Raw genomic sequence first — 10146 nt, forward strand, 5'->3', positions numbered from 1 at the left:
GAGACTGCTCACCGCAGTCCCCAGGGGGACCCCATTACTGCACAGTCCTTCTTGCTGGTCACACACTCCCAGGGGTTAACCACCCCCTGAAACCACTCCTCTCTGTGCCTTCAGCACACCTGGTCCCCGTCAATCCCCCTTTGTTTTACTGCTCCCCTGTCACTTACTGCAGGAAGCGCCGCCCACGGGGTGCAGTACATCCCACCTCTGCCACCAGTTGTCACGGAGTCCCTGGGCGATGTTCTGGAACTGCTCCCCATGAAGACAGTCAGGACTCTGGGGCAGTCGCCTTCCTGTGAGCAGCCTGTCTTCAGGACACACAGCTCACACAGCTTCCATCTTCCTGGGTCTGACCTCGGAGCATTCAGCATCCTCTGCCCCTCCATGCGCTTCCCACCGCGAGTCCGCTCAGGCGGAGCTCCTGGGGAAGCCAGAGGGTCCTGCCCCCCAACTTCGCAGTCAGACGTGACTCTCAGCCAGCCAGTAAAACAGAAGGTTTATTAGACGACACGAACATGGTCTAAAACAGAGCTTGTAGGTGCAGAGAACAGGACCCCTCAGCTGGGTCAATTTTGGGGGTCAGTGAGCCAGACAACCACATCTGCCCTTCACTCCATGTCTCCAGCCAGCCCTAAACTGAAACTCCCTCCAGCCCCTCCTCCTCTGGGCTTTGTCCCTTTCCCGGGCCAGGAGGTCACCGGATTCCTTTGTTCTCCAACCCTTTAGCTCTCACCTTGCAGGGGGGAAGGGCCCAGCCCATCAGGTGCCAGGAAACAGGGTGTCGGCCATCCTCTGTGTCCAGACCCCTGCACACACCTGCCCTCTTGGGCTCTGCAATGATCATACACCTTTACCCCACCACCTAGATACTTAAGAACTGCATAGGAGAAACTGAGGCACCCCCTCACTATTCAGAGGAAACATTAAGAACAGTCCCACTTCGTCACACAGGGGCTGGCAGGCTGGAGCGGGAGGACACTGCTTGTACAAGTAGGGACAATTAATACTACAAAATGGAGCCCGCCAGGCTGGGGCAATCACACCCACCCCGCCCCATTCATTGAGCTGACACATCACACGAACCAGGAGCCCTGCGCTGCAGCCCAAGGGATCAGGCCTGTTGGCTGCTCGCACCTCCCCGCAGCTGCTGTCCATCAGTGTGGGCAGCTGTGTGGGCCCTGGGGTCAGAGGGAGCGGTGCGGCCTCTGCCCTGGAACCCCTGCAGGGCCCGGGCGCCATGTGGGCTAAGGCCAGGCAAGCCCACCAACCACAAGCCAGCAGCCACAGGGCACTGCACCGCAGACATGAGTGCTCCCGCCCCATACACACAATACCCCCCATACGCATCTACACAACACACAATAGCACCCCCCGCACACACGCTCTATCACATGCAGCCCCACCACCGTCTCCACGCCAGCCATGGCCAAATAGTGGTGCGCACAGGTATGGACCCCCACGGCTGGGGCTGGGGTGCTGCACACACAGGCAGCCCGCGCTCTCCGGCATGTATGTAGGTGCACATAGCCAGACCTGCACGCTCACCCAGGCCCCGCTGTGCACACGTGGCCTTGCACCCTCTGGCCCAGGCAGTCCCCAACCCCGTGGCCGCTGCACACACCTGCATGGCCCTGCCCCGCCCAGCCCAGCCCAGCCTGGGTCCCTGGCGCAGCGTCCCTGGCTGGGGTATGGGGCAGCCCCAGGCCTGGGCTCTGAGCCCCGCAGCAAGCAGCTGATAATTTTTTACAGCTAATCTTTCAAATTGCAATTTGTCTGGGCTGAGCCAATCCAGGGCCTGCCCTGTCACCCAGCCAATGGGAGCTTAGCCCCAGCAGCTCAGCCAATCGGGGTCCAGTATTCTAATAGCCCACATCTTTATCAGAGAAATGTTGCTTCTCTTGAAGTTAAACTTCTGTGGCAGGGGCCTGGGCGCAGCGTCTCTGGGGGCACCTGGGGTCAGCCAGGCCAGCCGGCCCTGGCATTGCATGGGCTGGGCCTGAGCCCTGGCCAGCCCTGGCAAGGTGCTCCTGGACCAGTCTGCCCCCCGGGAGCCCACCGGGGCACAAGGCTGCTGTGACGCCCGCTGCCCAGGCGGTGCCAGCAGCTGACGCCCAGGTGGGGCTGTCGGGAAGCGGCAGGACTGTGGCCAGCGGGCACGGCCCTGCACCGAGGCCAGGCTGCCTGGGATGGCTTTGCTAGCAGGCGGCATGCAGCCGGGGCGCTAGGGGCCGGCTTGGTGCATTCACCGGCCTCCGCCGGGGCGAAGCGGCGCCATGGACGCCAACCTGCAGGGGACGTTCCTGCTCAACAGCCCCTCGCTGGCCCCCTTCCCGGAGGCGAAGGCCCCCATGTGCCAGTACTCGGTGCAGAACTCCTTCTACAAACTCAGCCCGCCAGGACTCAGCGCCCAGCTGGCAGCCGGCACGCCGCACGGCATCACCGACATCCTGAGCCGCCCAAACAGCAGCCTGCTCTCTGCCTACCCCCACACGGGCGGCTTTAACAGCCTGGGTTCCCAGCCCGTCTACTACGGACCCCAGGTGGGGCCCTTCTCCAAGGGAGGGAGCGACTATCCATCCCGTGGCAGGGACTGCTGGGCAGACACCAGCCAGGACTGGCGAGGAGGCCGACCATGCGGCAGCAGTAAGTACCTGGCTTGGCACCGCAGCTGGGGGGCAGGGGGCTCGGCAGCACGAGGCCAGACACAGAGGTTTGGCTCAGCAGGCCCCACTAGCCCATGCTCCCCATGCCCCTACCAACTGCCCCAGCCCACCTGCGCCCCATAGCCCGTGCTCCGCTCCCTGTCTGGGCAGCAAAGCTGCTGCTGCTCCCAGCCTGGGGCAGGTGCCAGGCACTTGGGGCAGGGCCACCCTCCGCGGGACCATTCTGCTGGGGAGGTCAGAGACAGCTCACAAGGGCCCTGCCCTGCCCCCTCCACTCTGCCTGGCCATGACCCACTCGGAGGCAGAGCTGGGAGGGTCCCAGGGCTGTGCTCAGAGGCTGGTGAGTGTCTGTGCTGAGCACCAGGGAGGATGCCTGGGAAGGATGGCAGGTGACGGCACAACTGCTTTCCTGGGCCACTGCTGCTGGGACTCAAGTCACTTTATGCACCCGCTGGTGGGAGGAGGGGAGAGGTTAGAACCATTCTAGGGCAGGGCAGAAATCAGCGTCCTTCCCCCCGCAGGGACAGAGCTGAGCCCCCTGCAGGGAGAGGGGCTGAGCCCCAGAATCCTGAGCTGGGGGCAGAATCCCCCTGCCCCAGCTGGGCGCCTTGCTGCATGGGTGGGAACTCTGCTCTCTTCGCCAGCAGCGCGAGCTCCAGGACGTGCTACATTCAGCCCACGGGGCAGGGAGAGGAGCCAGCTCAGGGACCACCTGGCTCAAGGGAGAGGGTGGGACAGCAGGACTGGGGCAGAGCCTGCAGGGACCTGTCAGCCTGCCCTGCCCACCCCTCCAAGGGATGTGTTGGATGAGTGCTGGGAGGAGTGGGTTGATTGATCCCCAACCCTGTGGGCGTCCTTAGGGGCTCAGCACCCAAAACACACCTGACATGTGGGTGCCCCGGAAAGCCTGGCCCTGTAGCCACAAGCCCCTGTTCCAGAACCCCATGGCGGCCAACATGGGGGGAGCCCAGGCCCTGAGGGACAGGCTGCCCTGGGGCACTTCCCCACTGCTCATGCTAGCACAAGCCCTTGGGCCACGAGTGGCTGCTTTAAGCCGGCCACAGCAGCTGGCCTTGACTTGGGAGCAGCCGGGATGGGCACCATGCCCCTGGCTGGCTGGGCAAGGCAGCGTGCGTGCCCCACTTGCTGCTGGGCACCGGGGTGCCATGTGGCACAAGGGCCACTGGGCCTCTCAAGGGCATTTAATGTCACTCGTGGGGGTGGGGCTGGGCCTCCGTTTCCCTGATGGAGGCATGGGGGGCCCATCCCTTGTGGCTGTGATGACAGCATCCGAAACAAGCCCAGCAGGTGCCAGACCCCACTCAGGGGACAGAACAGCGTGCCCAATACAGGGCGTTACAGTCACCCTGAGGGCTGGGGGGGCACAGGGAAAAGCCCACTGGGAGGGGGGAGTTACTGTCACCTGTGGGGCAGGGGGGGCACAGGGAGCAGCCCACTGTGGGGGGAGAGTTACTGTCACCCGGGGAGGTTGTGGGGAATGTCCAGCTTTATGGGTGGGGAGTTATTGCTCTGGTCAGGGCATGGGGAGCATCCCACTCAAAAGCAGTGTTACCATCACCCTCGGGGAGGCACGTCTTGCTCTGGGGGGGTGTCCTGCTCTGGGGGAGGGAGGTGTTACTGTCACTCCGGGGGGGGTGGTCCTGCTCTGGGGGGGTTACTGTCACTCTGCTGGAGAGGGCCTGCTCTGGGGGAGGGGGGGGTGTTACTGTTGCTCTGGGGGGGTTACCAGCTCCCCAGGGAAGGTTGCAGGGCACATTCCCCTCTGGGGGTTACTGTTACCCAGGGAGGGGCATGAGGCATGTCCTGCTCATGGGGGGGGGAACTGTCACCCCAGGGAAAGGGGGGACAGTGGGGCACAACCCACTCGGCGGGGGGCTGCAGGCACAGCTCCCACTGGGCTCCGCTAGGGCTCTGCGCGTCCTGCCCAGCTGCGCCCTCTGGGGCAGTAGGTGCCTGGCTGGTCAGCTCAAGCTGCGCCAGACCCCCTGCACTGACCGGTCCCCTCCCTCCGCCAGCCCCGGCTCACCTGGCCGACAGCATCCACAAGAAGAAGCACACGCGCCCCACCTTCACTGGCCACCAGATCTTTGCGCTGGAGAAAACCTTTGAGCAGACCAAGTACCTGGCAGGGCCCGAGCGGGCACGTCTGGCCTATTCCCTCGGTATGACCGAGTCGCAGGTGAAGGTGAGTGAGGGGCGAGGGCCAACGCTGGGACTCAGGGGCCGGGCCACTCAGGGCCGTTTTGTTAAAGGGGCCAGTGGAGACTGACCCGAGCTCCCTCAGGGCCGGGCTGGATCCTTAGGCAAACTGGCCTGTGGGGGGTGCCGGTTCACTGGGCACTGAGGGGCTTGGCCAGGGCAGTGGGGGCTGGTCACCCCTCAGCAGCAGTGGGGATGAACAGGGAGCTGGGAGGGGGGCCCATCAGCTCAGTGCAGCCCTAACGCACTCCCCATCCCCGGCCAGGTGTGGTTCCAGAACCGACGGACCAAATGGCGGAAGAAGAGTGCGCTGGAGCCCTCGTCCTCCTCGCAGCGGGCGGTGGGCGAGCGGGCCGCCTCTGAGACCGAGGACGACGAATACAACAAGCCCCTGGACCCTGACTCGGACGACGAGAAGATCCGCCTGCTGCTGAGGAAGCACCGGGCTGCGTTCTCGGTGCTCAGCCTGGGCACCCACAGTGGCTGAGCCACCGGCCCCCTGCAGTGCCTGGCACTGGCCCCATGCCCGAGATGCCTGTGCACCAGCCTGCTCGGAGCCAGAGACACGCAGAGCAGCGCCCGAGCTGGCAGGGGCTGCTCTGAGCGGGAGGGGTCGAGCCGTGAGGTACAGGGTCCTGGAGCAGGGTTGCTGGAGCCTGCCTCCTCCCCGGCTGAGTCGTGAGGGGACAGGAGCAGCCCTGACCCAACAGGAGCTGCTGGTGCAGCCTTGGGCCATAGAGCCAGGCTGCAAATGGGAAAGGGGGGCTCTGCCTCTGTTCCTGCCCCATTCTGGGAGGGTGCTGCCCCCACCCTGGGCAGGAGGAAGCCGGGCTCCACTATGTCCCAGGCTGTTGGTGTTACAGACCCTGCCGTGCCATGAGCAGTGATGAAATAAAGGTCCCAGCCCCCTCTGCATCTGGGCAGTTATTTGACTGTGGCGTGTCCGTGGGTGCAGCTGGCTGGGGCGGTAGCAGAGTGTCGATGGCTGAGCTGCCTGGTGGGGGGGTTAAGCTATAACCCATTGAACCCCCCACTGAGCAAAGTGTCCCTGCGGGACCTGCACTGAGTGTTGGCTGGCCTGGGCCTAGGCTCAGCACGCAACCAGGGAGAGGCGCTGGGGACACTCACTGGGGCTGAAAGACAGTAGCTGAGCTGGGGAGCCGCTGAAAGGATGCTGGCACTGCCGTGGTGACGCTGGCAGGCAGCCTTGACAGCGCTGCTGTGGGAAAGGTTGCAGTCCTGGAGCCACCAGCACTAGATTCCTGTGGGTACATTATTTATTAATTAATTTGAAGTTTGACCTGGGGCGTTGCCCCATCTTTCCTCATTAGCCCAGCCCTGCTCTCTGCCCCATGGACTCAGCAGGGCCTGCGTGCTGTCACCCTGCTCCTGCCTGAGTCCGTGCTGGTCACTTGCCCGGGCAAACCTGATCTGCGCAGCTCCCTGGGCCGGGCGAAGCCGACCCGCGCGGCTCCATGCAGGGCGGGTACCCCAGCAGGCGGCATTTGGAGCCCTCTGGCCAAGCATTAGTGTCCGAGGCCGGGCCAGCACGGACGTTCGCGCACAGGCAGTAACGCTGTGAGGGCTGCTGCCCTGAGCCATGGAGAACCGTCCAGCTGTAAGGGGCGATGGCCATGGGGTGCTGGGGGAGGGGTCCAGACAGGCCAGGAGCAGCGTGACCAGTCACAGGTGGGAGGTTAGCCCAACAGCCGCAGAGACACTGTTGTAGACCCGCCTCATACAGCAGAGTGCTGAATGCAGCAGGAGCACCCAACTACCCCAGTGCCAGCCTCTCCCAGCCGGGGTGCTGTGGGGAGCAGGGTCAGTGCCCTGGAGGGGGAGGGGAGCTTGGGGTTTCTTTGCAGCTTGTAGCTCTCAGGTGCTCAGCATACCCTGAGCTACTGCATGAGGCACCAGTTCAAAAGTCGCTCGTTAGGCCTCTTGTTGGAACGTATTAGCAGCAAATAAATACCATTTATCTTGGGGCAGTGAGTGAAAGCCCATTCACCTGTCGCAGCCACACGATTGATGGTGCGTCAATAGCAAAGGAGTGTTTACTGCCACTCCAACCTGCACACGCCCTCCGCCCACCCTATGCATGGGTCACAAGCGAGTGTGCCCGGAGCAGCATGTGTGTGCCCTCGCCCATGCTAGGCCCCCAGGCTGGCTTCCCCAGCCCCTCCGGGGCACAGCACTGCCTGTAGGGCGCATATGGGCTGCCCCAAGGGGCTGGGCTGGCCTGCGCTCGGAGCCGGAGCCAGGCTTGCTCTGAGACGCGCCGGGGCGGGCGGACTACATACCATGTGTTCAGTTAAAGTACGGGCACAGCCCCTGCAATAGGGGATGAGTGTGCACTTGTGCACGCATGCCACGTTCCCATGTAAACATGGTTCTCCTGCTCCTACTGCACCAACCACGGGTTGGCCAGACTCTGACCCTGCCTGGGTGTGGTAGCCCTGGGGTAGCGGGTATTTCAGGGTGGGGAGGGAGAGGGAGGCTGTTATAGTGCAAAGCCAATCCCCCTGCAGCTCTTTTCCCGTGGGTCTGGGCTTTCCCCTCAGTGCCAGGCATCGCAAACTGGTGCAAAGCTACTCAGATTTGGCCTCCGTCATTCACAATAGCATCGCTGGTGAGCTGGCCACAGCCCCACAGGCCAGGAGCTGCTGCTGCAGGCTGAGGTGGGACAGGCTCCCGTTCCACCGCCCGGGAGGAATTAAGGTGGCCGTGCCAGGGCAGAAGGTGCTGCAGCCGGTGGCCACTGGCCCCTCCCAGGAGGGCGAGGCAATGGTGGAGAAGGACGCTGGTCTGATTTTAGGTGCCACCCTGCAAAAAATTTGTCCCGCGGGTGGATTGCAAAAAAGACAAAGTGCAGTTGGTGGGTCACCCTGGTACAAGGTTTGGGCCTCACTGGATTGGCCATGCCAAGGAATGGGGACAGGGTGCCCTAGCCAGGCCACATGCGACGGGCCTGGGCACCCCCAATTGTGAGCCATGTGTGCGAACTCGCGCACGTCACTGTGTGCTAGCAAATAACCCAGCCCCTGATAAGCTCTCCTACTTACCAAAGGTGAGAGCCAATTACATGGTGGCCAGCTGTGAGCAAACAAGCTGCAGCATCCTGGGGAGGAAATCAATAGGAGATAAGGTGGTGTGGGCCTAGCATAGAGTGATTAGTGGGGGGGGGGGCACCTTTAACCAGGTAGCCCAGCCCAGCTGCCATGACCCATTGGGGTCTAGACCCCCAACAGACCTCCAGCAGTCCCTGCCTGGCATCAAAGCCCAGCGCTGCACTGTCCGCCAGTCCCCACTGTTGTGAAACCATCACCAATGCAATGCAGCCCCGGGGTCACAGCACAGCCTGTCTGCTGGCACCACGGTACGGCCCCCCAGTCCAGCCCCTCCCAATGCCACGGCATGCCTCCCCCCACACACAGCCCAGCCCCCCCCCAATGCCATGGCATGGCCCCCCAGCCCCTCCCAACGCCACGGCATGCCTCCCACCCCCCCGCACAGCCTGCCCACCCCCAATGTCACAGCATGGCCCCCAGTCCAACCCCTCCCAATGCCATGGCATGCCTCCCCCATGCACACAGCCCGCCCACCCCCAGTGCCACAGCATGGCCCCCGCCAGCCCCTCCTAATGCCATGGCATGCCTCCCCCAGCGTAATTGCCCCACCCTCCCCACCCCCAATGCCACGGCATGGCCTCCAGCATCACCGCCCAGTCCCCACCCCCACGGCATGGCTGCCCCCCACCCAACCGCACAGCCCCCAGCGCCACTGCCCATCCCCCATCCCCAATGCCACAGCCTGGCCCCCAGCCCGGCTCCCCCAACGCCAAGGCATGCCCTCCCCACGCCACTGCCCATCCCCCAACCCCAATGCCACAGCCTGGCCCCCAGCTCCACCATGCAATCCAGCCCCTGACCACTCAACCTGTCTGTACAGTAACCCCCAATACAGCCCCAGGCCCTACAGTGAGCCCCACACCAGCACAGCCTGGCTCCCGGCAGCACAAGAGCCCTTCCCGCTGAATGATGACCTATAGCAAATCTCTGCCCTGGCGCTGTGGGGGAGCAGGGCAGGATCCCGTGGGGCGGCCCCAGGGTACGCCATTGCGGGAGGGGGCTCCTTCGGTGACAGGCTGAGGCCTGCAGCGTGGAGACTAGCAGGGCCAAGCCCCGGGCCCCAGGGCACTGCCGCTGGCTACCCAGCCCTGGTGCCAGGAAGGACTCTGGCCCCGCCAGGCTTCGGGCACAGGGGCGCGCCGGCTAGCCCTGTGCGGAGCCTAACAGGCCGCACGGCCCCATCTGCAGCCTGCAGGTGCCTGGCCGGCTGAGTCGTGACCCTCCGCTGGGCCACAGCAACGTAATGTCCTGAGCCACAGGCCGCCTGCCCCCTCCCCGGAGCCGGTGCCCCCTGCCCACAGTGCCTGGCTGCCCGCTGGCCCTGGCAGCCCTCCCGCTCGCCCTCGGGCCCTGTCGCCTGCATTCACCTCGCTCCCCTGCTGCCAGCCTCTCCCCGGCTCCCTCAGCCTCTCAAGGGAGGGGCTGAGCTCAAAGCCAGGCGCCTGGCAGTGTGGGACCCTCCCTGTCCTGCAGGCCTCTTGGCAGCCCTGCCATTGCAAAGCGCAGGCCCCTCGGCTGGCCCCACTCTGACCCCAGTCCCCACCCCCTCAGTGGGGCCCCCTGGGTGTCTGGGCCCAGCAGCCCCTGCCCTCTCCCACAGAGCGAAGGTTGTGCCACCCCCTGACTCCTCTTGGGGGGCAGGTGGGGAGGAAGGCATGCCAGTGAAAGAAGCAGCCCTGAAGAGAGCCAGGGGCCAGGCTGGAGGCCTCACACCAGGGTGCCAAGAGCATCAAGGCCTGGTCCTGTCCAGCGACTCAGGTAAGCTGGTGGTTGGAGAAGCCAGGCCCCAGGAATATGGGGCTCCCCCTGCAAACTCCTCTGGTCAGTGGGTTCTTGGGGGTCTCAGCAGCCCTGAGCCCCAGAGGTAGCCGCTTGGCTGGGAGCCTGGGCTCTGCTCTGCGAGGAAGCTGGCGGGATATTTTTTTGACATTTTCTAAGCTGCCCGGTGTGGCTGACAATTTTTAATGTACTAACTGCCTGGTCCAGTGAGCTGATTAATTGGTGCTGGGGAGATCAATAAAAAACAGAAAATTAAAACAATTTTAAAGTGATTAAGTAGTTTAACACCTGTCTGCTGCCACGTCAGCACCGGGAGACAAATAAAGCAGGTGGCAAAGGGCCTCCTGCAGCCAGGG

General features: G+C 63.9%; 1 protein-coding gene across 1 annotated transcript; it reads left to right on the forward strand.

Moving 5' to 3' along the window:
* The first annotated feature begins 1915 nt into the window (after nt 1-1915).
* Nucleotides 1916-5798, forward strand: NKX6-3 (NK6 homeobox 3). Its single transcript, XM_048829451.2, has 3 exons — nt 1916-2643; nt 4700-4869; nt 5149-5798. Exons 1-3 carry the CDS (start codon nt 2274-2276, stop codon nt 5368-5370), a joined length of 762 nt encoding a protein of 253 aa, XP_048685408.1. The 5' UTR covers nt 1916-2273; the 3' UTR covers nt 5371-5798.
* The last annotated feature ends 4348 nt before the right edge of the window (nt 5799-10146 follow it).

This window comes from Caretta caretta, chromosome 26, assembly GCF_965140235.1.
Source record: "Caretta caretta isolate rCarCar2 chromosome 26, rCarCar1.hap1, whole genome shotgun sequence".
In the NCBI taxonomy this organism is placed as follows: domain Eukaryota; kingdom Metazoa; phylum Chordata; order Testudines; family Cheloniidae; genus Caretta; species Caretta caretta.